The sequence below is a fragment of the Lagopus leucura genome, unplaced genomic scaffold (genome assembly GCF_019238085.1).
Source record: "Lagopus leucura isolate 7727_CA_CO unplaced genomic scaffold, USGS_WTPT01 Super-Scaffold_100004, whole genome shotgun sequence".
NCBI lineage: Eukaryota > Metazoa > Chordata > Aves > Galliformes > Phasianidae > Lagopus > Lagopus leucura.
Window position 1 is genome coordinate 64,873,004 of NW_024962264.1, and position 27,225 is coordinate 64,900,228.

Genomic DNA, 27,225 nt, shown 5'->3' on the forward strand with positions numbered 1-27,225 from the left:
TCACTTCAAGAGCAGCTTTAATAAAATCTGGAGTCAGTCAGTCAGTCAAAGACCTCACACCACAGAAGGTTTTGGTAGCTGATTAAGCCAAAGTGCTGTTTAGCTTCAAGGAGCATCCTTCCCTAAGAACGTACTTCAAGACCTGATATCTGAAAACACATCACGTTACAGACCTTTGCCCTTTCACCATCATCTCCCACCTGAGACAGGCTGAAAGAAAAGGGGAAAATAATCTCTTGAGACTGCAGCCCCCAAGAAGAAGTGTATATTACAGTAGTTTCTTGGAGAATACAGGACTCAGGCAGAAAAAAATATATTACATAAAATATTTGCACATGTTAAGTGTTGCATTTTGAAGATAGAACATCCCATAGTGGAACAAAGGCAAACTGTACATTTCCTCCTTAGCTACGCAGCGTAGCCAATCGTGACTGCATTGCTTCAATGTCTTCCTCCTCGTCAACAGCAGCAGCTGCTCCCATGGGTTCTGGCTCTGGCAGAGCATCTGTGACTTTACTAGGTGCTTTACCCAAGGCTCCTGTGAACAACATAAAGAGAGCCCTTAGTGAGCATTAAGTTGTAATTTAATAATCAGCAGCTCTTAGGTACAGGTGTTTCAATAATTCTGCCAGCCACTGTCAAGTAACACCCAACAGCTGTCTGACTTTACAGGCCCTCATGGCTGGGGCAGTTGGATTCATTGGGCTCCTGGTGGCCCACAGAGACTCACCAGCTGTAATTTCAAACAGAATTTTGTCAATTTCCATCTCTGCTTCCTCCTCCATTTCATCCTCATCCTCCATACTTTCGAAGGTGTCCTCCAGCATCTCCTCTATGATACCAGCCTAACAGGAACAAGAAGACAGCAGGTGATGCCCTTGGAAACTGGAGAGCAGTCATTTCCCAGTCTGAGTTTCCCAGTCTGATGCCCATCCAGGACATCCAATCACTGCTCAAGCTTTTCTGAATAAGACTGGCTGTACTCAGATGTACATTCTGAGCCTGTATCTGTACAACTGGAGCTCAGGAACAGCAGTAAGGAACGAGGATTAAAGATGCATGTTCTCACATTCACACCCTGCAGCTGTTATTCACTTTTGTTGTACGCTGAAAGTTGAAAGATGCTACAGCATCTCCAAACCAGCTTAATGCAAGTTTGCATCACAGAGGCATCTGTACTTCACGTGCTTCAGTCACAAAGCCTAAACTACATGACAGGCTGTAAAATTTGTGTCTGACATAAGCTTCCCTTCTTTCCCATCTGCATGTAAAAATACTTCCCTACAGGGCCTGGCACCACATGGCCAAAGCCTTCTGGTGTATAATGGTAAAATGGTTCAGAAGTTGCACAGTGCTTCAGCTCACTGGACAACCACCCCCTGCTCACTCACGCCTGATCTGTGTTACAGATCTTACCTTCATCATCTCTTTGGACAATTCTCTCATGGTCGCCTGGATTTCAGGGATTTTCACTAAACTCTGCATAGCTTTCATGACTTCTGTGCTCTTCTGCAACGAGCCTGCTACTCTGAGGACAGCTGTGAAGGAGAGGCATAGAATAACTTGAATGATCCCTGTGTCACCGAAAGGAAGGAAATTATATCCTTCCTGTGCAGATAAAAACTTGCATTTAGGCAATTTAAAATAAATGTACAGCCTGCAACACAAACCCCAGACTGAATTCTACATTCATTCTCATTGCTTGGTCAGCACGTCAGAACATTCATAGTACAGTGAAGATGCCAGCAGCAGGAACACGGAGGCTGCCCTGCATCTTTCCTTTTAGAGGAAATCCCAATCTGCAGGAATGGCCCCAGCCTCTCTGCTGACTGAGCTACGTGGGGAGTCACGTCTGACTTTTGAAATGTTAAGTTTCAGTAGCTTACTAACCTGGAGTTTGGGGACTTGCCTCCTTGTTGCCAGTTCACTGCAATGTCACATCACATAGATGCAATCTACTCGTGGATCTCAGTCCTCATCAACCCCAGAGAGGAGGATTAGGCCCGAGTGCTGCTGATGTTCACTCAAAGCTGTGTGTTTATGCTGTGCTGGTACATGGCACTGATGGGAGCTAAGCGCCCATCATGGCTGGATGTGGGGACTCAGAACTGCAGCAGCCAGATCCCTCAGGACCAGGTACAGGAAGAATTTCTCCAGGTCCTGAAAGCCCCCCAGCATCAGCTCCCTTTAATAAGAGGAGCCTGCTTCTAAATTCCATCTCACTCAACTCATCCTACAGATGACCTTCTGAAAATGGAAATTTAGCCCTTGTCTCTGGAGCTGGGGGGAGTCATTGCACTGGGGCTTAGAAGTTCTTACCAAGCTGGTTCTTCATCCCCATGAGAACAGAGTTCATGTGAGCTTTGGAGGCATAGAGTTTGCTTACAGCCTTCCTAGAGCGGATCAGTTCCTTGGCCAGGATCACACACACATCCTTCTGCCCCTTTTTGGCAGCATCCTTTATCGACCGTTTCACCTTTTCCTCTTCTCTCTGAATATCTGAAGTACAGAAGAAGATGCACAGCCAATAGTTACAGACTGCTATGGACTTGGAAGAAAAAAAAAAAGTCATTTGCTGGCGTGTATTTTCAAAGAAAATAATTGTTCAGGTTCTGGGAAGGCAAACCAAAGAGAGCAAATAGCAGAGTAATAACACACAGCTCTCTGCTTTTCAAGACATCTCCAAAAGCGTCATGAATGCAAGAGCAAAATAACCATTAAGAAAAGGAAGGAACTCCCATTTCTGTGTGCTCTTTAGGACACTGCGTATCCCCAGAGCTTCTACATGGGAAGTGCCACACTGCACCAAGGCCATTCGTTAAGTCAGTCTGGGGGAAGTTCTGGATAAGTGAAATTCATCCACCAGATGGGACACGGGTACATTAGGTCTCTGCAAAACACTTCAGGTTACGTAGAACATTTTACTTGTAGAACTTCAGAATGATGACATTTCTGTACGACAGAATTTATTTCCACGTTATTTCTCTATTCCAGATGCACTAACTACCCTGGTTTATTTGATTTCAGCCCCTTCCCCTACCATGAGAAGAGAAGGTTCCAGGGAGACCTCATTGTGGCCTTCAAGTACTTGAAGGGAGCATCTAGATAAGCTGGGCTGAAGTGAACGGGATGAAGTTCAACAAGGCCAAGTGTCAGGTCCTGCACTTTGGCCACAACAACCCCATGCAGCATTATAGGACTGGGGATGAGTGACTGGATGAGTGTGAAGAGGAAAGGGACCTGGGGGTATTGATTGATGCTTGGCTGAACATGAGCCGACAGTGTGCCCAGGTGGCCAAGAGGGCCAACGGCATCCTGGCCTGCATTAGAAATAGTGTGGGCAGCAGGAGCAGGGAGGTGATCATCCCCCTGTACTCAGCACTGGTGAGGCCGCACCTCGAGTGCTGTGTTCAGTTTTGGGCTCCTCACTACAGGAAAGATATTGAGGCCCTGGAGAGCATCCAGAGAAGGGCAACGAAACTGGTGAGGGGTCTGGAGCACAAACCTTATGAGGAGCGGCTGAGGGAGCTGGGATTGTTCAGTCTGGAGGAGACCTCATTGCACTCTATAACTTCCTGAACAGAGTTCATGGTGAAGAGGGGTTTGGCCTCTTCTCCCAGGCAACGAGCAGGACCCAGGGAAATGGCCGCAAGTTGAACCAGGTTTAGTTTGGACATGAGGAAAAACTTTTTCTCTCAGAGAGTGGTCAGCCATCCCAGAGAGCCTAGGATGGGTGCCCAGGGAGGTGGTGGAGTCGCCATCCCTGGCTGTGTTCAAGAGGCGTCTGGATGAGGAGCTGCAAGATATGGTTTAGTGCTTGTGGTAGCAGTGGCAATGAGAAGACGGTTGGACTAGATGATCTTATAGGTAATTTCCAACCTTGTGATTTTATGATTCTATGTAAACAGGAGGGGAACGGCTGTTTATGAGGGAGGATAGTGATAGAACAAGGGGGAATGGTTTTAAACTGAGACAGGGGAGGTTTAGGTCAGATATTAGGAGGAAGTTTTTCACACAGAGGGTGGTGAGGCACTGGAACAGGTTGCCCAAGGAGGCTGCAGATGCCCCATCCCTGCAGGCATTCAAGGCCAGGCTGGATGTGGCTCTGGGCAGCCTGGTCTGCTGGTTGGTGACCCTGCACACAGCAGGGGGTTGGTACTGGATGAGCATTGTGGTCCTTTTCAACCCAGGCCATTCTATGACAAGGAAGGCAGGGACACAAAAGAAAAGCCAGAAGGACGCACCTCTGATCTGTCTGTCAATGACTCTCATTTCTTTCCTTATCTTCAGGGACCATTCGTTCACCTCAAAATGAGAAAGCGCGAGAGTTAGCTGGACTCCAGCTGTAAAGGGACGCTGTCCTGCACGCTTCCCCCCAACGCAACCACTCGCACCAAATCGCAGCGCCCATCGCAGCCATCGCCGCTGACCGCAGCCCCTCGCACGGCGCTCGGTGCCTCGCACTCCGCTCCGGTTCCACACAGCAGCACGACTGGACACAAGCGTTCAGGAAGCGGCCGCTGCCCGCGAGGCCGAGGAGTCGAGTCGCAGCCCTGGGGCTCGGCGCCGGACCCCCCGCTGCCACGGCAACGGCCCGCGCCGCCTCCCGGTCCCGCACCCCTACTCCCGCCGCCCGAAGCGGTCCCGCCGGGCGCTCACCAGCTCCTTGGGCGGTTTCTCGGGGGTCTTGCCGAAGAGGCCCATGGCGGAACCGGCCCGCCCGGCGCCGCCTTTCCCGCCCCGCCCGCTGACGGGGCCTTGCGGCGCACGGCCCTCTGCGCATGCGCCGATGGCCGCCGCCCTGCCTCGTTGCGCATGCGCGCGCCTCCGCCCTGCGCGCCGCCGTGAGGGAGGGGCGTAATCCGATTGGCCACGCCCCCTTACCGCGTCAGCCCCGCCCCCCGTGCCGCTCCTGTGGCACCAGAGTAATCGCGGCGTTTAAAGGTTGCAGAGGCTCGGGAGCACAGAAGTGCTGTTAACTTCATCTCACTGCGATGACTTACAATCATACTTACCCTTGCCGACCCTGCACACAGCAGGTGGTTGAAACTAGATGTTCATTGTGGTCCTTTTCAATCCAGGCCATTCTATGGTTCTACAGTGCTGTGACTGTTTTCCAGTTCCCACAGAAAGCCGTTTTAATCGTAGTCACAAAATGGACAGTCCACCTTTGTCTTTTTTTCCCTTATTCAAAACCTAGGGCAGCATGAAAACAGATCTGAGGATGCTTTGGAAAGGAGAGCTCTCCTCTGGGATCAGAGAGCAGGAAAAGCAGCGTAGGAAAGCAGCTGTCACTGAACGAGGGGTCAGCAGCCCCGCGACTGAGGACTGGGACCAGTGCTGGCAGCAGGCAGCCAGCAGGGCCATGCAAACTCACAGTGCAACTGCCAGTCTTGCTCTAGGCCTGGCCTTTTCTCTGCTCCCCGCTTTTACTGTTTGGGGGTAGACTGAGATCCTGTGCTCACAGTAAGCTCCCTTTGGATGCCTCTGCAGACACGACACAAGCGTTTCCTAATATGAAGGCACAACACTGCTTTCTCTTTCCTGCAGGGACCGCCAGGACAGCTGCTGTGGATTTTGAAGCAGATGCATCCAGCAGGATCTGGATCACAGCAATTAATGTAACGCGGGTTCACAGGCACAGGGGGACAAACCCTTCAGTCATTCCCATCCACTGTCCGTAATTATCTGCACATATGGAAGTGCCCTCGGTGGCTCTTTTGCTAATTAAGCAGCACTTTCTGTCATTTATCAGAAGAATTGGATCAGGAGAGCAAGCGAGGTCATTAAATCAGCTGGAACAGGTGTGCACAGCAGTTCACAAAAGCAGCTGACCCAGCGCCCAGCAGCGCTGCCTGGCACGGGCTGTGTGCTGGGGTTGGCTTTCCAGCAGCACGCGGTGCCCTGAGGACACGGCGCCGTACCAACGTGCCCTCGTGGTGCTCAGCAAACCACGCAAGAGCTGTGCAGCAATACAGGCAGGCTGGGAGCTGCTTACAGTAAGCACATGTGTGCTTACAGCACTCAGCGCGATGGTGCTTCACACACTGCAAGCTGACACGCTCTGTGCCCTCATTGTGCCTCCCACCGCTCCACCTCGGTAACGAGGGATGAAGGACATGAACCGACAGCCCTCTGCCGCAATAAAAACACTTTCTGCAGTACAACAGGGCTGGTGACGCCCCTTCTACCTCCTGACCTCAGCGCTGCGATAGGATATGAGAAAAGAAGCACTGCTCAAAACAGCTCTTCTGATGACTAGGAGTGTCCTCCTGCGATGACACCTGCTGATGGGAGGTGTGAAACATTTGGTGACAGAACAAACGTGTCCAGGTCCCCTGCATGGATAAAACAGTGCCAAATGGCTTTGTGAGCACTCACGTCCCATATGTCTCTAGAGGCACAGTAAAGAGATGGATCAGAACTGCAACTGGCACCTGCATTTATGCTTTTCACTGCCTTTGTTAATTGTCCTCCTTTTGTACCACATGGGCAAGAACTGGGGAGGAGACAAAGCAAAATTTCCTCACTGAATTTGCAGTCAGCTGATTCCTGAAAGGCACAGCCAAAGCTGCACTTTCTTACTGAAATACAAAGAAACCAGACCCCATTTCTCATGGCATCAAACAGCTGTTGCTCTTCTCCAGGCAACCAGAAATCACTGCAGAACACCAACACCTGGAATCTGGAATGTTCTGCCTTAACAGGGTGCTCGAGTCACTCCAAGGCATTCTCCCCCTTCATGATGGTTTGCTTTGAGACTGGAGACCATGAAGCCTTCATAGATGTCTGCAGATGAGATACTGGAGAGACAGGTTGTAAGGAAGAGGGTCTGAGAAAGCAATTTGTGATCAATTAGGAAACCCCTGATCAACCAGAGAACCTCAGTGAGACACCACTGCCTTCTGCTCGGCCGGTGGTTCATTGAATCACAGAATCCTTCGAGTTGGAAGGGACTTCTGAAGGCCACCTATTCCAACTCTTCTGCAATGCACAGGGACACCACAGCTACCTTCACAGTACAGAAATGAATTCCAGCATCCCTAGGAGATGATTTATTAGTCACAAAAGTTGTGTTATATTTTTATTGTCTTCACAGATAAATCAGACCAGCAAGACATCTGTAACTATACACACAAAATATTTATCAAAACAATTAACATTACAAATCTCCTTTTAAAATAATTTATTTCACGTATCTCTTTTTAAACGGCACTGTCTTATAACGTACATTATTCAACAAGGATGTGCTGAACAGACTCTAAAATAAGAAACACTTAAATTAAGCAATCATCTCCGGTTAGAATTTAGATTCCCCCCCTATCCTCACTTGTAAACGTTTGCTGGGATACGCTTCTGGTGGAGGTTTGATTTTGTGCTTACAAAAACAGCGTCGAGTTTCAGGATGATGAAAAGAAAGAAGTTATTGTACGGTAAGAATGCATTCAGTTCAACACACAAGGCAACCAAATAACTCTGCCATTAACGTTAGATCGTGTATATTTTAGTTCACTGCACTAACATTTAAACTAAAACTTCAAACCACGTAATCTTTTAAGTGACTAACATTGAAAAGGCAAGCAGTAATATCCTGAAAGCTGACACAGGACACGGACGCACGGCTAAGACGGGGCATCGTTGGACAAAGGCTGTGGTTGCATGTATGGCTGCTTTTTTTTGTAAGAAGCCCACCTGCAGACGGGGCAGCAGTGCCTTCCGCCCGCCAGCCACATCACAATGCAATTCTGGTGGAACACGTGGCCGCACGGCAAGCCCATGAGCAGGCAGCCCCTCTCGAAGTTTTCGAGGCACACCACGCATTCCGTGCAGTGCAGCATCTCAGGGGGCCACGCTGACCAATCCGGCTCGTCTGCGGTGCTGTACGACCCGTACGACCTCGCTTTCCGTCCACAAGGCTCCCTGTGACAACATGGACTGGCACACGAACAGCTGTCGGCACGGCAGCGAGGCTCTCCTGCCCTGGGCCTATGAAATGTATTTGGCTCGTCCTCCTCCGAGATGTCTTTTTCACTGCTGAACACCTCTCTGTTCTCACTGTCAGAGTCACTTTCGCTGTCTTGGAGGGATTCCAGCGTTTCGTCCGAATGGATGCCGAGGCATTTAAACCTCCACATTGGTAAGTTTTTGATATAATCTGTTGGTATCAGAGGGTGAAGCCAGAGATCGGGGAAGGCCAAACGCTCCAGGAACAGATCTGGGTCTTCGTCCCAATCCGAGTCAAAAGGGAAGTGTTGAAAGGAAGCAATAGGGTGAAACAAGTAGCTGGTGTACCAGTCCCACAGGCTTGAGAGCCACTCCAGATTGTTAGCATTGACTTCATCGTTGTTGTTATTGCGTCTTCTCTTCTTCTCAAAGTAATCAATCAGCAAACCATGGCCAAGGTACGTGCTGAGGAAGAGCGCTGGGTGCGAAGAGTAGAACATCCAGTCGGCTCTTACCCAAGAAGCCAATGTAGTTGTGTTAGAGTACCTGAAGAGTTTTAAACTGTACTCGTAAAAGCTGTCTAAGTAAGGTAGTTGCAAAAAACCCAACACGGGTAGCCAGGAAATAATTAGGAGTGAATTATACGTCCCTAAAGTGCTTATAAGAACCACAAATCGCTTTATAGTAGCGCCTTGCGTAATGAACAGGTCCATCCAAGCCATCAGATTAACCAAAACTAAGCTTAAAACAAATAAATCATTAACTTCTGGTTGCAACGAGCGCAAAAAGGAATCCATGGCACGCAGTGATATAAATTCACCAGCATTACTTCCATACCTGTAAATCCCTTCAGGAGTCCTAAGTATGTAGGATGGTGTCTTGTAGATACCAATTTCTGCCATGTAACTTTTATTGTCCCAGTTTTCCACGTTCACAAAAATAAACTCTACTCTCCCGGTAAACTTTACACTTAGTGCAGAGAAGAAGGCTGGAGGCTGGTCGAGGCTGGCAAACAGGTATATTTTCACACGGTACTGGTCACTTCTGTTCCACTCTTCTCTTAAATGTTCAGAGTTGTAAATGGTTTTGATCCGAGAAGCAGCGTGGGCTGTGATCCATTTGAAAATGTGCTCCACTTCAATTTTGCGCCCGCTGTATTCTTTAAGCATTACTTTTCCCTTGGAGGTGCTGGTCTGTGGAACTGACATAATGAGGGTGGATTTCAGCCAGCCCCTCCTCCTGCAGTATCTGCAAAGAAAATGGCAAGTTAGATGATGGAGCTGCATACTCCTGCAGCTGCAGTCCTTACATCTCCTTAATGAGCCCAAAAATTAGACACGGTGAGCACCGGGGAGTTCTTACAGATAACAGCATGAAATACAGGCATCCAATCATCTCTGACAGACAGCACTTACTCTTACAACACATCTGTTATCTCTTTTATCCATCTTTTCTGTCTTTGTTATCTATCTTACAAGAAAGCCGTAAGCGGATATGCATGTGTCAGATGCTGAAAGAGGAACAGTGCTCATTTTCATTGGTTATTGTAACAAGGCCACACATTACACAGCATCACACAGAATCACAGAATGGCCAGGGTTGGAAGGGACCTCAAGGATCGTGAATCTCCAACCCCCTGCCACATGCAGGGCCACCTACCTCCCCATTTAATACTGGACCATTAAAGTCACCTTGCCTTGGAACTGGCTTTGAGAAGAAGGCAAGTGGACTTTTTTCTCTACACCACAGTGCTTTGGTAGTACAGCTATTTTTCATAGGCATTCTGACCAAAAAAAATAACCATCACAATGCAGGTCAATGTCCTGCAGCTTTCAGATAACTTCTCCCAGTGCTTCCTTCAACCTAGTTTTGCCAGTCAGCAGCAGGGTGAATTTGACAGGACGCTGGCATGTTAACAGCAGATTCAATAAAGTGAGAAGGCTGTGCACTTCTTACTGGGGCCATTTTGGAAGAATGCAGGCAGGCCAACTGGTGTGGTGAGAGCTCACCATAAAACTAGCAGAGGCTGAGATGGGATGAACTCATGAGGATTCTATGATAAAATTGAGGCTAATTAGGAGCTATGCAAAGAGAAACACTGCCAAAGTTTCAAGATGCTCAGGTATCAATGCTTTTACTATATAAGATTATTTCTCTAAACACTGTGAAGTCTAAGAATCTTCCCTTCCAATTAACTTTGCAATTTCTGTAAACATTTAGCATTTGAGATACATGCATAATCCCCAGACCAAAATTCTAGACAAGATTTCCTGTCATGTGAAGCAAATGCTTCCAGCACAACGCCATTAAACGACTGCTTTTGCAGCAGCACAGGATTATTAATAGCTTCTTTGACTCTGCTTTTCTTCCTCATTTGAAATCGTATGTAAACAACAGAGAATCCTGCACAGCGCGCCGTCTGCTGACAAAGGGTGTGTTCATGTCCATATGGAAGCATGCACGTATTTGTCAAGGAACAGGACAGCAATAATCCTGAGAAGTAGGAACTGCTTTGAAGCTTTGCGCTCACCTGTGTTTCTCCTTTCCAGATAGCAAAAAAGCATCTCTGCAACCCAAAGCTCTCTTATATGAGCTATATTCAGCTGCATTCTAAGCAAGCAGTTCCTGTCCATGAGTGCCCTAAGGCCAGATTCTTCTACTCATTCTCTACCACTGCTGTATGATGCTCTACACAGTCTCATCATGTATTTCCCCCACAGTGCTTTAGGAAGCTGCAGACCTGTGTTTATGATGCTGATAAATAATGCAGCAGAGAATTCTGAAGAGACTTTAGCAAAGATATAAATAAAAGCACCTTCTATCACAGCTGCTTTTACAACGCAGGAAGCCCAGCTGCCGGAATACAGCTCAGCCTTAAACATTCTGGATAATCCTTAAGGAATATACCTGGGGTCACTGGAACAGTTGAAAGTGCCAGTACGTATGCCGAATCTCGATACTTTCTTCACCATTTTCTCCCAGTGGACTTTACCCACCAGTGGACTTCTGTCGTTTGCTATGACCTATTGCCAAAAAAAGATAATAATTCAGTTATCACAGTAAGTTGGCTTTCCAAAATAAAGAGCAAATTTCATGAAAAGAGAGATCTGGTCACTCGATATCATCTTCCCCTTCCCTTAGACAATGCAATAGGACCATAGAACACAGGTGCACCAAGTGTCTTTGGTGACACTCTAAGACAGAAATACTCTTTGTGCAGAGAGGCAGAAAAGCACACTGTCATTTAAACTTACAGCATACCAAAGAAACACTGTCTCAAAGCAGGCAAAACGCATGTAAGTAGAGTGTGTGGACCTGATATCAGTTTATTCTGCCATCAACCACCTCTGAGCAGTGGAAACTAGTAATTAAACTCTCAGATAATAACCCAAAATCTTCTGCCAGTGACTCAGCCCATGAGGTTATGTGACTGCTCCACCAACTCCCATGTCCCACCTGCAATTCCAAGATGGTAATTCACTGTGATAGATCCCAAGGTCTAATTTGCCATGCTGTATTAAAGAAGTACTTCTGGTTACCTACATGTAAGCTTCTACAGGATAAGGACTGATAACTGCACAGGGAAGGGGAAAAAAAGGAGAACCTGCCTGCCTGCTGCTGGCAGCTAATGCTGAATGACATGCCTGATCATGTGTTATTCCATGAGCTGTCACAGTTTCTATTTTAGAAATGCCTCACATGCTTCCACAAGCTGACTGGCAACCACTTGAAACACGTTTTTAAACCAAGTTTTGAAACTTCTATTTGTTAGGCATTTGTTTACCCACCATTAAACTGCTCCCAGTCGTTTCTAGGCTTCATAACCTGAAACGTCAGCTCTCCTCCCTAAGTCAGGCTGCCAGCATGATGAAGAGCTCACTGTGTACAGGCTGAGACACTGGGCTGGAAAGCATGCCCAGCATTTGAGACTCAAAAATGTATCTGCTTTGTGCTAAATAGCATCCACTCAGAAACTGAAAATAAACGGGTTTACTGCACCGGATGTCCTATATGGAGACACGAAGCTGTACTGAAGCTACAGATTGCACTGCTCAGTGCGTTTAAATAAAATCACAGTTGAAGATTGAGATGGGAATCCTTCCAGCCCTTCTCAGAACACACACATCACGTAGCTTGCCTGCCCATGGGCTGGCTAAGTGTAACCTCCAGGCACCCAGACAACCAGCTGGGGACACTGCTGTATTATTGAGGCTTCTTCACATCACCTGCTGGGTATTTTCAATTTCTTTCTTCTGTATACTTGAAGCCAAAGAGACCACATTCCTAAAGACAACTTGAGACATTTATATCAGTAAATCCCCAACGCTACTACAGCACAATAAAGGCACCTGACATAGTGAGGAGTCATTACATTTTATTAAGGAGTTCTGAAATAAACGTTGGAAAGTGTATTACTCTCTGGGCCAACTGCTAAGAGATGCTTCTCACTACACCACACTACAGTACGCACTGCCAGCGCCCAGAGAACACGAGGCACTGCAGACAGGTCACCAGCATGTCTCTGTGTTTGTCACACTGGCTGTTGGTACTGCCTGATTTTCAGGCTAGGTTAATAGCAGATTCCCTGTTCATTGCAGGGGAGTTGGACTAGATAGCATTCAGAGGTCCCTTCCATCTCTAAGGATTGTCTGATTCTAACTCCCATCCTATCAAAGTCTGTGCTGTTGGAGAAAGTTACTTTGGAAGACAACGGTAGAGTTGACAACTTTTGTTTCATAACCAAATAGAGAGAACTTTCCTATGGTTTTGCACACTTTGCAACATGCTTTGAGCTCATGCTTTTTTTATGTCTTCATTACCAAAAAACAACACGACCAAAGATGACTGTTGCAGCTGTTCCTCGTAGGCAACACCCACTGACAGCATTGGGAGTTCACTGCACAGAGGCACTTTGGAAAGCAATCACAGAATCATAAAGGTTGAAAAAAACCTCTAAGCTCACTGAGTTCAACCCACCCCCGCCAACAAGCCAAGTCCCTCAGTGCCACATCTATGTACTTGTTGAGCACCTCCAGGGACGGTGACTCCACCGCCTCCCAGGGCAGCTGTGCCAATGCATCACTGCTCTTTCTAACAAGAACCTTCTCCTAACATCCATCCTGAACCTCCCCTGGTGCACCTTGAGGCTGCTCCCTCTCATCCTATCACTGTTACCTGTTTGAAGGGGCCAACTCCCACTTTGCTCCAACCTCCTTGCAGGGAGTTGCAGAGAGCGATGAGGTCCCACCTGAGCCTCCTCTTCTCCACAATGAACGATCCCAGCTCCCTCAGCTGCTCCCCATAAAATGTGTGCTCCAGACCCCTCACAGCTCCACTGCCCTTCTCTGGACACTCCAGGGCCTCCACATCCTTTTTGCAGAGAGGGGCCCAACACTGAACACAGTACTCCATCATCTCTGCGGAAGAGGGTGCCAACTACAGGGTAAGTAACCACGATGCAATCCAGTCTAAAGATAACTTACAAACACTTCTAACAGATCTTATTTAAGAAGTGTGAATTTTCATCAGATGAGACAGTTAGCTGATAAGAACTGTGGCTCAGGAGAGCAGGTAAATGAATGCACAAGAGGTCTGCAAGTTCTTCGAGGCATCAAAGAAATCCAAATTTTGTATTGAAAGCAAGGGGGAAAAGTTGTCTCAAAAATGAACTTAGTGCTCTGCCTCTGTTATCAGATGAAGAGAAGACGGCTGGCTGGGGACTGGCTAGCATGTTTATGGCACCTGAAGCTGGAAACAAAACTCAAATAATATCATACACTTCAAATCAGACTGAGCAGAACTGCAGTACAGTGAGCACACAATTACAGATCCACCTGCAAACATTTCTTGTAAAACCACCGTCACGGTGCTTTGCATTCTGATGGGAAGTTAGTTACTATTTTTAAGAGCAAATGAAAAACTCATCCCGCTACTTTGATCTCAACAAATTGCAGAGCAAATTTTAAAGGCACAGAGATGATTGAATTTCCCATCCCCTTCAGCATGGAATCCTAGAATTGCTCAGGTTGGAATTACTGAAGTTGTATCATTCCTGTTAGGATGAGAGTTAAAAAAACGAATCCTCTCCTGGAGACAATGAACTGGATTTAAAGACAAAGGAAAGGCAGTCATCTTTTCCCAATTTGGTACAGCATTAGCAATGTGCTGCATGGGAAGCTTGCAGGTGAAATGGGGATCAGTTTTTGTAACGTAAAAAAAATAAAATAATCAGAAAGTAAATCAGAAATTGGCTGAGGCAAGAAAATATCAGAATGCCAGAAAGGTATTAACAGAGTTCTTAATGGATTTCTCTCAGAGATCTGGTCAGTGTATGTCCCTATTACTGCCCTTCCTGCAGAAAGCCCAAAGCCCTTCACAGCTGACACAGCTGGGGAGCACGGGGAAAAAAGAGGATTGTAATGCCATACAAACCTCATAAAGCAGAGTGTCAGGAATGAAATTGAAATCAATAGCAAACAGGACACTGGGCGTTCATCAGGTAGAAAGCAGAGCGGGATGTGAAGCGTGGGGCTGCAGCTGATCCAGCAGGGCTGTATGGCATCAATAGTAACTGGCTGTGAGATAAGCAAGCTCTAGGAAATACCACACCTGGCAAAAACAAACTGCTTGACTGATTCCATGCACTGGGAGTAGCAGGGTAGGCATTTGGAGTCACTGGAATTGAAGGGCAATGTCAATTCAAGCACAATCAGAACAAATTAGCCATGAATACCCTTAGGCCTGAAGTCAAGGCACATTTCCAAGATGAATGGAACAGTCAACAGGAGTACCACACACAGACAATCTATTTTAAAGAGAGAGCAAGGTATTTTATAAACATTACTCCACAGCCTAGCAGAGGTGAATTCACTAATCAAGAAGGTCCCTTCTGGCCATCTGTTCCACTCCGACTGGAGAAATCAAGAGAAAGCTCATAGGAAAAAAAAAACAGGTATATTTTATGGGATCAGCCAGCACTACTGGGAAACTGACATTTACAGGAATACAAGCCCTTCAAGCTCTTCTTGTTATTAGCTGCATTCACGTTCTGCAAAATATCACCTGTCAGAGTGACAAATAATACAAAGAAGATAATCCAATTAATCCATTAATCATCTTAATGGGCTAAAAGCATCCAACAGGATCAAAGTTACCCTGCCATTTGACAATCCTACAGCATGGAATACATCTGGTACCTACTGTACACATCACCCAGGCCAGAGGACTGGATCTGAACTCCTGCTCTTCCTCTTCATGTCAATGTCAATTTGCATGAGTGGAACAATCAGTGTGGCAGAAGAAACTGGAGAGGTTTTGGCCCTCATTGGACTCTATCTATCTACCAGCTTTATCTGGAGACTCAGACATGAGTTTCTTCAAACACATCAAAAGGTCAGGAGACTCCCAAACAACTGCTGTGAAATACTGCAGGTAAGTTAAGCTACCAAGATGTGCAAAGCAAAGATGGAAAGTCTGCACCTTGGAGAACTCAATTTTTATGTCGTGCAACTGAGTTTTCTTTTTCACTTTCCACTATACAACCACATACCTAAAAAGATGGATTTCAGATATCACATGAAAACAAACAAAACAAAAAGCACAGAATTGCAGTCACAGAATCACCAAGGTTGGAAAAGACCTCCAAGATCACCCAGTCCAACCACACACCCATCACCAATATTTCCCACTAAGCCACGACCCTCAGAGCAGCAGCTGAACATTTCCTGCACACTTCTGGGTTGGTGACTCCACCACCTCCCTGCGCTGCCCATTCCAGCACCTGACCACTTTTTCAGAGAAGTTTTTCCTAACATCCAACCTGAATCTCCCCTGGTGCAACTTGAAGCCAATAGAAAATACGAATCAAGGGACACAGGGGCCGTGTCACTTTGGAAGTACCAACACTGTGATGACTTCAGCAGGCAGTTGTGTGAGTAGCTTTTGCATTGGAAGAGTTCTCCTGACTCTCAATTAGACAGAAAAGTCCCATGGACATAAACAGGTGACGCCAATTAAGAACCTAATTAATAAGATCATTTTGATCTGTAAGTTAAAATAGCCAGGGTTATGACATTAAAGAAGCAGACAGACTTTAAGAACAAATACCCCAGAGAAAGAAACATACATGTTTTGAAAAATACAACAATGTCAGTGAGACATTTCTTAGAATCACAGAACGGCCTGGGCTGAAAAGGACCACAGTGATCATCCAGTTCCAACCCCCTGCTATGTGCAGGGTCACCAACCAGCAGACCAGGCTGCCCAGAGCCACATCCAACCTGGCCTTGAATGCCTCCAGGGATGGGGCATCCACAGCCTCCTTGGGCAACCTGTTCCAGTGCATCACCAGCCTCTGTGTGAAAAACTTCCTCCTAATATCTGACCTAAACCTCCCCTGCCTCAGTTTAAAACCATTCCCCCTTGTCCTGTCACTATCCACCCTTGTGAACAGTTGTTTGCTTAATCCAATTTGCTTAATCCAAAAGGAAAGTCCTTCAGGTAGATGCACAGACACCACAGTGACCACTGCATAACTTTCACTGATGCAGCTGCACCGTAACTTCCCAGCCTGGTCATTCCCAGCCATTGTTAAGTATTTTTCTAAATTATTCTATGAAACTTTAAGAAGATAAGTACCAGGAAAAGTTGTAATGGCTACCAAAGAGACTCCAGGAAACATTTGCTGTAGCAAAATGCAGAGATTCCTGTTCTGGTAGCCCAGCAGCGTTTGAGCACAACACAGAGGCTTCATTTGAGCACTCTCCTATTTTCTGTTCATTGAAATCAGATATTGCTCAATCTCTTTTACACCACTATGCAGAGATTTCAAAGCCAGCCTTTCTAACAAGGAGCGATCTCAGTAAGTTTTGAAGCTCACCCACCATGGAGACTATTCAAACATCACAAGGCACGAGAAGGAAAGTCAGACACTGAAAATGAAGAACAAACAACACTTTGTGGTGCTTCAGCACTCATTATTTTAACCAATTCCAGCTCCTTTAGTTATTTTCTGTTCCTCCTCTGATAGTTAAGACGTACAAAGAAAAGAAACGTACTAACCACTTGATGTGTAAAAACTATTGCAAGATGGAGGAAAGAGCTTCCATGCAGCAAACCGCAGTATGTTCAAAGATACAGACCCTGAAGACCTGTGACAGGCAGCTCTGTAAAGAGGACATTTTAAAATCACTCCTTAAATCTAGTTATTACCCAGTCCAATGGCCTCAGAAACCCACAGTAACCTCAGCAACACTCCAGAGAAAAACATCCTGACAGATTATTTACTTTGCTACTCAACAACCCTTGTGCTTCGGTCCTTTGATTAAGAGCCACTCTACTTGTATTTGTTACACTGCACCAGAGATGGGAATACTAAGAAAAAAAGGGAACAAAATAGAAAGGCATAATGGAGATGACACAAGAGAAGCTCAGAGATGCACATGTGTTTTCTACATTATTATTTTTGGGTTTTTTTGTGATGGAAAAATATTCACGTTGGCAGCATCTCTGAGCCATTACGGCATATGAGCGTGTGCCATTAAAGGAAGAGAAAGCTATCCAAATGAAAGCACCAAGGGAAGCTCCAACATTATCCAAGCTGGAAGGTAGCCAAGACACCAGGTGTCAGGCACACCTGCTCATACAAGCACACAACGTTCTGAATACACACAAATAGTCAAAACTCGGTTTTACAGCCTGGCCACAAAGACAGCTTCAAGTACCCATCAAGACAGGGCACTGGGGAGCTGTAACAGATTAAATCGCAAGGAAGAACAAAACCTGGGAATTGAAGAGCCATCATCACCCTCTGCACACAGACACATCCAGGCAGTCCCCCCAGGAGCAGTCAGCAAGGCAATCTCTGCATGAAGGAACTCAGGCCGCCAAGCTGGAAAGACCTGCATGATTTTGCCAAAAGCAAAACCCATTTCTGAGTTATTTAAGGCAGTGGTAAGGTCACACGTGTGTGAGAGCTGTCAGCACGGCTCACCAATCTCCAGTCTGAGATATCCAGAATCACAGAGGACCAGGAACTCAGTCAGGGTGCCTGCAGTGGGTAAGTGAGCAAAGGCAGCCTCATAGCTCTGCACAGAGCACGTATGCTCTATGGAAGCATCCACAAAGATATAAAAGCTGAAAAACACTCGTCTATTAATTCAGCTTCCTATGTGTCTGACATAGTTGGGGTTTTTTTTGGTCATCAACTGTTACATTACTATCTTTCCACAGATAAAACAGTAGAGATATTGGGACAAGTCACAGAAATACACCTAATTAAAACTGATCTGGTGTGTTACTTACTAGAAGCATGGGAAAATGGGAAAATGCCTATTTAGGATGTTCCTGAATGCATTCAAGGCCAGGCTGGATGTGGCTCTGGGCAGCCTGGTCTGGTGGTTGGCGACCCTGCACATAGCAGGGGTTGAAACTGGATGATGATTGTGGTCGTTTTCAACCCAGGGCACTCCATGATTCTATGATGATCCACGAATGTCTGCACCTTCATTCATTCCAAGACATCTCACACACAGTTTATTATTCTGCACTGTGCTGATGAAACTGAATTTCCACACAGTCTCTCTGTGCCAAGGACTCACAACTAGTTCACAATCCATCTCTGTGGATTAAAGATGTCTGGTTTTTGTTTTTTGTTATTTGCTTTTTTTTTTAAACTAGTCTTTTCCAAGAAAGAAACGATGAGAAATTTGGTTAAAATAGGTAAAGACAGAAGAGTGCATCCGTCAGAGCACATAACAATTAACTACCTGGAAATTACATGTAGTTTTTCAAGGCAGGCAAGCTGTTCTACCCACCAATCTGAACAGCTCTGTTGAGTCCTCTCCACATGCAGGGGCTGAAAATGAATGAGCTGTTATAATGAATTAGCAAAGAGATGCAGGCACTGTGAGAACTATCACATTTCAGCTGATGGTGTTCTACACCCTTGGCCGGATAAGAAGGCTCTCCAAAAGGATACTGAAAGCTAAAATGGGGTATCCTATGGTAAATGATCCTGAAGGGCTACTGGAAAAAATGGCACAAACATTGAACAACGTATTTTAAATGAGCTAAGTGCTTACACCTAATTTCCTTCTAATGAGAACAAGCAGTCACCTGGCAAATTTGAAAAGGCAAATATGAAAATTACTCTGCATACACACAAAAGCAAATCAAAACAGAAGAAAGATCACCAAAACTCCACACAAACACCCCTCACTCTGTGATTACACCACTTGAACATGAAGCTCGGATGCAGAACAGACTGGGATGGAAGAGGCATGTGGACATGGCACTAAGGGACGTGGCTTATTGCTGGCACATGGCAGGGCAGGCAGTTGGCTGGACTGGTCATATTGGTCATCTTGAAGATCTATTCCAACTGAGACAGTGCTGTTATTTTCCACTCACAGTCACATCTTTCGCATCTCTCCCAGCCATGCTGGCTGGTACACATGTTCGTCCTGCTGCCTCAAAGCCAAGAATGAAGTTCTCCTTGCTTCTTTCTAACACCATGTTACCAAAGGTCTTTTTTTAAACAAAAGAAAAGCATAAATTTAGATTTTAACTTCATTCAAAGATTTATTTATTTTTTTTAAAAAAGATCTTTTTATGGATCTTTTATCAGATGTTTTTAAAAAGCCTTAATGGCTACGTACACTGTTGGATGTGACAGGCTTGTAGAGGCTAACCAGAGAGCATTAAGGCATAGCAGAGCCTGGAAAAGCAAGAATGTTGAGTTACTCCTCTGCCAATAAACCAAGCAGCACCATTCTCTGCTCCAGAAGCTACCATTCATCCTTCCTGCTCGCCAGAGAAGTGCATAACAGCAGCTGGCAAGCAAGAAGAAAAACATAAAAGGAAAGGTGATGAGATCATGAGCTAATAAGAGAGAGAATATGCTGCTGTCTGGGGCTCTACGAAAGCCCCATAGAGGAACATGGGACACTTGCTAGCAGCTACACTTGTAAACAAACTACTGCTGTACCACTGAACCTCAATTCTTTGCATGTGGGTTTCCAGAACACGGAACATAGCCACAAAACACTTGGTTTCCCTGCATACGGTCTCTGACTTTTTCCAGGTTTGCCTTGCCAGCTCGAAACGATAAATTCACCTCTGAATTGATCAGACACATCAAAAAATAATCGTAGTTTCCTCATTTTGCTCACATTCTCTGCAGACAGTGCATGCTACTACATTACCAGCTTGTGCCACCCAGAAATCTCACTTACATGCACTGGAAAATTAAAATCATCTTCTGAGTCTTCATCTTCTGATACATCATCACGACTGTCTCCCAAACCCAACTCAACCAACACAGCCCAACTCAGCACTGCGTGAGCTGAGCCAGAACCATTCCTCTCCCTCCACTGCTTTCCCAGCCTGTGTGGAACAGATTCAGGGTCAGGAAAGAACCTGGAGCTCCTTTCTGCTTCCCAGCCGGCAGCAACAACAGAGCAGACCATTCCTCCCTTCTCTGTGGTCACTGAACCTCTACATAAAGCATCCTCGGTCTTGCACTGTCCCCTGCCTAAGCTCTGAGCTGAGCAGCTGTTTCACAGTATGCTGAAAGGTAAAGGAGAATGGGAGAGCAATCAGGAGTTGGAACTGTTAGGTGGTAACAGGAAGATTTGCAGGGAAAAAGCACATGAAAAGAGCATGGAAAAACCTGTGAAAGGACACAAAGAATCCAGTGCAGAAGTGAAGTAATTGTAGCAAGGGAAACAAATGAAAACACAGTGATGAAAACTTGAGGGAAGGCAAAAATGAAAGAAAGAAATTTGATATCTTGAGTGGTTTTCATTGCGGAGAAAGAGACCAACAGCATTCAGCAAGTAAATTATTCAGTAAATTTCAATAATGTTTCTTTCCACAGCTATTGTGACCAACTGAATAGCTGTGCAAATATTTCCAAGATGATGACAACATTCATCACATCTGAGATATCAAAATGCAGCCTGACTGACTGGCTATTATGAAGCTGGCTGAAAATATATTACCATTAAAATTCAGCAAACAACTGACAACAGAACTGCCACATTTTACTCTTTTGAACTGTATGGAGAAGAGTTTTTTCACATCATACTCACATTTGTCAGTTAGCTGAGAGACAGTAAGCACAGTGCCACTCAACAGCCCTCTCTCTGCTTGAAGGATTCCCTTCTGTACGATTTAAACCTGAAATTTGGACTCAACGTTCATTTCCAAAATGCCATTGCCATTTTGACTACGCAGGTAATCCTTCACCTCGTTGTCTATTTCAGAGGTGGAAATAGCATAGCTCTAGTAACAGAAAGTCATTAAATCCTGGTAATCAATTGAAATAGAAAACATGAAAGTAGGAGATCAGACAAACCGCTCACTGCAGGAAGGAGAGCTGTCAGGTAAACAATGATTATCTGGGGGAAAAGTCTGACTGCCCAGTGTGGCTGGTCCCAGGAAACTTTTGCCTAAAAAGATCTCTTATCAATGGAGAAGTTGATGAAGGAAAGTATTTTTTCACATTTTTAATCTAGACTACTTATCTTATGTTCTCATATGTTATCAAGAGCGATGATAAATTGTTCCAGAGCCTCATCTGCAGAAGCCTAAATGTTTTCTTGTTCTCATGCAGCCCTGGGGAAGCTCGCTGTAAATCAATGGGCCCACAAGGTTTGGGGAAAGGCAAACTTGAAGCTTCCAGAACATACTGTGCAAACAGGCTGCTGGATCAGAAAGCTGCACTTCTCTCATTTGTGAAGAGGTAAGAGAGACTGCTAAAGTGCTCTGAGCCCCTTAAATAAATAGACACTTAAACCAATTGGGTCTGAGCATGTAATAAAAGAAGAGCAAGACCAGAGGCACTGCTCCTGTGCCAGCTGGGAGCATATATACCTAATGCACTTACTTCACACTATACACAAACTTGCACAGTACCAGGGCCAACTACTTGCACAGTCTTCGTGCTAAAATGTGTGCTGCTCTGCTTGTCTGCTGGCTGTAAAGCATCTGCCTTCAAAAAGCAATCCACTCAGCAACAGGTTTTCTTCTTCTCTGTATAGGAATCTGTCACTTCCAGTCTTGCTCAATTTTTAGATCAGATTTGCTCCTTGTGATCTCCCTGATGTGGTTTATCTCTGCCATCACCTCCCTGTTGCACATTTTTCTTCTAGTTAACCACCCTCAAAAATTTCTTGCTCAAAACTCACTTTGAATGTGATACATAAAAATACACGATAAAATATCCATACCTGTACCAGCCAGATCCCGTCTTTTGTATCTTCCACAAGCTCATAGAAATGCATTTCACCACTAAAGTTTGTACTTGAAACTGACTCAGAGGCTTCTTCCTCCTTGAGGGCAGAATAAAGTTCCCCTTCCATAAGGTCACCTGAAGAAGAAGCAATTGGAGACATTCTGTTAAAACATCATGACAGATTACTTAATAGCAGCAAATTCTAATAGTAACAGTGAGTCTATTTCAGAGAGCAGCAGTTTCACTGGGTAGATTTTAAATGGGTGCTCAAAACCCTTGTCAGTAGGAAGGCGACTGAAGTTATTTTAGTTCCATCCATAGGGACCTGACTATGAACAATCTGACAACGCTTCTGATTACACAGACATACCACACATGAGAGTGAATGAACATCTCCTGAGCCTCCCTATCTGAAAACAACAGCATCTCAGTGGCAGGCAGCAATCTGAATTCACGTATCTTGACTTGCATTTCACGGGACAGTAATTCTGGAGCAAACAAATTCTCAGCACTGATCATTCAAACAGCATTTCAATCAGAAATACGGTACCTAAAAACATGCTGAGTGTCCCACAAGAAGCAAAAATCCAACACAGAACAATTCAGCTGTTGGGTTCTGTTTACAAAGTTGTGAATTAGTTCTCATCAACTCCATCCTAGCGAGAAAAGGGGCTCGTGGTGAAATCATTTGATGTTTCCCCCACAACCTCATTTCCTCCCCATGATTTGTTCTGCCATCATTACTAACATTCTTAATAACAACTGGTATTGTTGCAACTAATATGTTCAACTTGAAGAAATGAAGTCTTGCCTGAAGAGGCTACTTCCTACAAAATGAGGGGGGAAAAGAAGTGCTGTTACAGCAGAAACACTTGAGAGCTTTCAAAAAGTATTCATGGAATTCAAACTTCAAAATTAGAGAAAAATTCTGCAAAGCCTATTGGCACTAGAATTGTTTCCATGACATTTTAAGTCAGTTAATACAGTTTGTTTGGCGTTAAACACTTCCCTGCAGCATTTGCAGCCCAAACATAATGACATCATGAAAGTACGTGACAGCCAAAGAGCGAAAGTGATTGGAAACAAAACCGAAGTTGCTTCCTGGTGCCTACTGGTGAAGCAGGAAAGTGAATAAACAACATAAATAAACAACAAACAATACAAGCAAATTAGATTTAGCTGCCCAGCTTTAACATCAATTATTAAAGCCAGTTAGCATTTTGTGGCTCTGACCTCCCTGTATTCATCCAAACCCTTTTCTTTATTTCTGTCTGGTTCCCTTACCGAGCACCAGGATTTTTCTCTCTCTAACAGCAGCCCTTTGCCCCGTGATTTACAAGCAGCAATGTCCTGCTTGGCTGGCACTACGCTGATTACATCAGCCCACCTCCAGCCCTTTGGGCCACTTCCCTTTGGGCCACCATCTGTACTTTCCATGCACTCCTGCAGCTCTGCCCACTCTCAGCGCTGCCAGGCGCCCCACAGCCCCCCACTTCCATGGGTCTGTACCAACTTCTGCAGCACTTTTCCACGCACAGCACCCACTGATCCCACAGCTCTGCTTCCCTCATCCCCGTCCCGATGACACCTCCCAGCAAACAAGCGATCCGTAGGGAAAGGGATGCAGAGAATAAGCCAGCCCCCACTAAATAATAAATAGCAACCCGTCAGCCTGTGTATCTTTGGATTCTTTCCTCCTCGAATTCTTTCCTCCTCGTTTTTCACGGCCGATGACATTCGCTTTCAGCCGAGCGCAGGGAGCCCAGCGCTGCGCTGCACACCCGAAAGCAAAAACCCCCTCCCGGCGGGAAACCATTTCTTGACAGCCTGGCCGAGGCCTTCCGAACGCCGCCCGCCCGTGCCTCCCCCCATAGCCGCCCCACCGACAGCCGAGCTCGGGGCACTCAGGGGTCACGCCGGGCCCGCGCCGGGCGCGCTGACGCAGCGCGGAGCGTCGTGCCGCCGTCGGTGCCGCCGTCCGACCGCCGCCCGGGGCTCCCGCCGCAGCACCGCGATGCCCTTGGCCGGAGCTGCCGCCTTAGGCCCGAGGGGAGGGAGGGGAGGGAGGAGGGAAGCGGCCCTACCTGACTTCTCCACCAGCTCCCGGACATCCTTCTTCTCGGGCAGCCCCGAGTGCCCCAAGCCGCGGCACTCCAGGATGGTCCGCAGCTTCCTGAAGCTCAGCGCCACCGGGTCCACCAGCTGCGTGGCGAAGAAGCCGGTCTCGTACCACACCACGGCCTCGAACACCCTGGCCAGGACGAAGAGCACCAGGAAATACAGCAGCAAGAAGCACAGCTTCAGCCACATCTTTCCCGGCGGGCGGGCGGGCGGGCTGACGGACGGACGGGCTGTAGAAGCCGGGGGGGCCGGCGCTGCCCCGCGGCTGGCGGCGCTGAGGCGGCGCGGGGCTGTCAGCGCGGCGGGGCTGCGCGCCCCCCGCCTCCCTCCCGCCGCTGTCCCCGCCCCGGCGGAGCCGCGGCCGCCGGCGGAGACATAACAAGTGACGTGTGCGGGCGGGCGGGGACCGGCGGAGGGAGGGAGCGAGCGAGCGAGCGGGGCCGCGCTCGGCCTGCCCTCCGCCCGCTCTCCGCCCGCTACTCGGGACCGCGGAGGTTCGCACAGCCCCGGCCCCGCCGCCCCTTGCCGGCTGACGGCAGCGCTCTCACCGCGCACGGTAGAGCGCCGGAGGCCTGCCGACCGAATGGGCTGCGCCGTAAATAAAGAGGTTGTGCCTGCCCTAGGCATCAGCTTTGGACCCGATTGCTGTGGTTGCTATAAAATAAACCTAAGAAAACACCAAGAACGGGCAAACGGCAACCCAGCCTGACGTTTTTCATTAGGAGAAAGGTGTTCATGCAGACAGAACTGAAGTGCATGGACAGTTCACAGGATCATAGAAGCATTGAGGTTGGAAAAGAGCTCAGATCACCAAGTCCTACCACCAACCCATCCCCACCATGCCCACCAGCCATGTCCCTCAACGCCGCATCCCCAGGCTCCTGAACATCTCCATCAACGGTTTGACAGCAACCCAGTGGGACTGCTTGATCATAGGATCACACTGTAGAACGGCCTGGGTTGAACAGGATCATAATGATCTTCTAGTTTCAACCCCCCTGCTATGCACAAGGTCGCCAACCAACGTAGACCAGACCACTTCACTGGGGTTCTGCACAAGAAGTGTGAGAAAGGCTGTAAAGAGGTGATTTAGCGTGCTTCAAAACACACTGCAGTCACACTTGGTCTTTGAGATGAAGGCTCTCCTCTGAAGGGAACTCAGCATCGCCTCTGTAGGTTTAGTTATTTTAAGAAACCACAGTTTGCATTAAAATTGCCAACTCATACACAAACACAGAAATAGCACAGCTTCATTTAAAGAATACTGACAACCCCTCAGAGCACACATGCTTAAGTAATTCTGCACTAAGGCATAAAAATCGAATTTTAACATAAATATTGACCTGTAAAAAGCATCTAAATGGCCACAGTCTTCAGAGCAGTTAAAAAACAGTTAGAGGGTTCTTACATGTTGATTTGAAGGGGTAAAAAGCACTAACCATTACACCCACATCAACCACTGTAAAAAATGAAATACGAACGCTGTTCTTGTGCTCCACCTGCCTTATCCCACGCGTCCTTATGCCTGGGCATCCTGGATGCAGGTTCAGCCCATGTTGTCCTGTTTAGCTTTGCAGGTGACTGCACAGCCACGATGGCCTCTTTGAGAACGGCTATGCTTTCTATCGCAGTGGGCTCGTTTTGTTTCTGGAAAGGGGAAGAGAGATTGCAGAAATACCTGCTCACAAACTAAGTCCTCATGGGCTTCTAAATGTTCTGTGTTGTACTGGGAGCCGCACTATTCTTTATTCCTCTTAATTGTAATGTGGTACAGTAAAGATTAGAGGAGGGAAGAATGGACTGCACCAGAGCTGCTGCTGTTGCTCAGCTGAATGAATATAAAGGGGTTTCAGCAGCTCAGTCTGATTTGGAGTGAGCTTGCACAGAAGGTACTGGAGGAAAAAGCGACAGAGCTTGTAGGGCAGGCTGCAGCCCTCTCCTTCACAGTCACTCAATTTTTTTAAATCCCCTTCAAGGACCCATCTCCCTGATGAGAAAGTGTCTGTGGCACAGCATCAGTAAGATTAATCCTTTCCCCTTGGCAAAAACAAAACCGTGAGTGGCTTTGTTATTGCAGTTGGCAGAGCTAAGGGATTTTCAATAAAAAGCACATTTAATGTCACCTGTCGCTAGGACCAGAGGTAGGCTCCCCTGGAGTGCTGAGAACACACTGCAAGACCACATTTCTTTTTCTAAAGTTTCACAGAGACCCTTTACTTTCGTCATGCATACAAGAAGCTGCCCCATTTCCCTGCTCTCCCTGTTTCCTCCCTGTATCTTTTGGCTGTGTGCTGAGCTGAGGGATGCCCTGCTTCCTCCAGCTGGAAAGCACCTAGCATTAATTAAGGCTACGCTCACAGCTCAACTATTTGCAACACCAACTGCTGGGGAGGCTGTCACTAGTATGTTATTTCCTACTGCTCATGGGCTGAGTTAAATGAATTCTTAACATTCCCCAGTGGTAATTGATGATGAGTCCCCTGCAGATACTAAGCTAATCATCTGCCAAAACTCAAAACCCTGGAGTAATTTTCAAGAAAGTAAAACTATTGTTTCAAACCGCTACCCAACACATACGCACCCCAAACAATCCGAAGCAAAGCAACTGTGAGCACAGCAGTACAAAGACTACAGAAATGTGAGGGAGAGGGAAAAATGCAAGTGAAAAGGAGGGCAGGGATGGGTATGAGCAAGAACCACAGGCGATGGGTTAGCCAAAGGCCTGGGGGACAAGAGGGATAACACTAGGAAGCTGCACAGCGGGCTTGGGGCCTCTGTGCTGAAATACTGGTTCTGCAAAGATTTGTTTTGAGCAGCACCAAGGGCTGCACTTGTACAAACCTGAGGAGCATTCGCATATCCACCGAATTTTGTTTTTTTTCTCCCTCCCTCCAACTCATGTTTAATATGCTGAGAAAGAATTC

The 27,225-nt window shown here is 46.6% G+C and overlaps 2 protein-coding genes across 4 annotated transcripts; both read right to left on the reverse strand.

The window, feature by feature from the left end:
- On the reverse strand, positions 1-4,765 carry LOC122179784 (charged multivesicular body protein 3). The gene is made up of 6 exons (XM_042870883.1): positions 4,660-4,765; positions 4,245-4,305; positions 2,320-2,499; positions 1,417-1,538; positions 731-845; positions 1-538 (listed from the first exon to the last, which is right to left on the reverse strand). Exons 1-6 carry the CDS (start codon positions 4,702-4,704, stop codon positions 405-407), a joined length of 657 nt encoding a protein of 218 aa, XP_042726817.1. The 5' UTR covers positions 4,705-4,765; the 3' UTR covers positions 1-404.
- A 2,286-nt stretch (positions 4,766-7,051) lies between these two features.
- Positions 7,052-24,508, reverse strand: RNF103 (ring finger protein 103). 3 transcript variants are annotated; one of them, XM_042870882.1, is made up of 5 exons: positions 24,265-24,508; positions 22,176-22,315; positions 10,852-10,967; positions 8,782-9,192; positions 7,052-8,490 (listed from the first exon to the last, which is right to left on the reverse strand). In XM_042870882.1, exons 1-5 carry the CDS (start codon positions 24,488-24,490, stop codon positions 7,623-7,625), a joined length of 1,761 nt encoding a protein of 586 aa, XP_042726816.1. In that variant the 5' UTR covers positions 24,491-24,508; the 3' UTR covers positions 7,052-7,622. The 3 variants fall into 3 exon arrangements, with proteins under 3 accessions (XP_042726816.1, XP_042726814.1, XP_042726815.1); XM_042870880.1 differs by having other exon boundaries at positions 7,052-9,192; XM_042870881.1 differs by lacking the exon at positions 24,265-24,508 and adding an exon at positions 23,845-23,999 and having other exon boundaries at positions 7,052-9,192.
- Between the last annotated feature and the right edge of the window lie 2,717 nt (positions 24,509-27,225).

Excerpts from the sequence above, each read along its gene's own strand:
- LOC122179784 (XM_042870883.1), bottom strand. The coding sequence starts at position 4,704 with ATGGGCCTCTTCGGCAAGACCCCCGAGAAACCGCCCAAGGAGCTG. Across the intron at positions 2,500-4,244 it reads CATTGACAGACAGATCAGAG|ATATTCAGAGAGAAGAGGAA; the intron begins GTGCGTCCTTCT and ends TCTGTACTTCAG. Across the intron at positions 539-730 it reads TCTGTTTGAAATTACAGCTG|GAGCCTTGGGTAAAGCACCT; the intron begins GTGAGTCTCTGT and ends TGTTGTTCACAG.
- RNF103 (XM_042870880.1), bottom strand. The coding sequence starts at position 24,490 with ATGTGGCTGAAGCTGTGCTTCTTGCTGCTGTATTTCCTGGTGCTCTTC. Across the intron at positions 10,968-22,175 it reads ACGGGATCTGGCTGGTACAG|GTCATAGCAAACGACAGAAG; the intron begins GTATGGATATTT and ends TTTTGGCAATAG. Across the intron at positions 9,193-10,851 it reads AACTGTTCCAGTGACCCCAG|ATACTGCAGGAGGAGGGGCT; the intron begins GTATATTCCTTA and ends TTTTCTTTGCAG.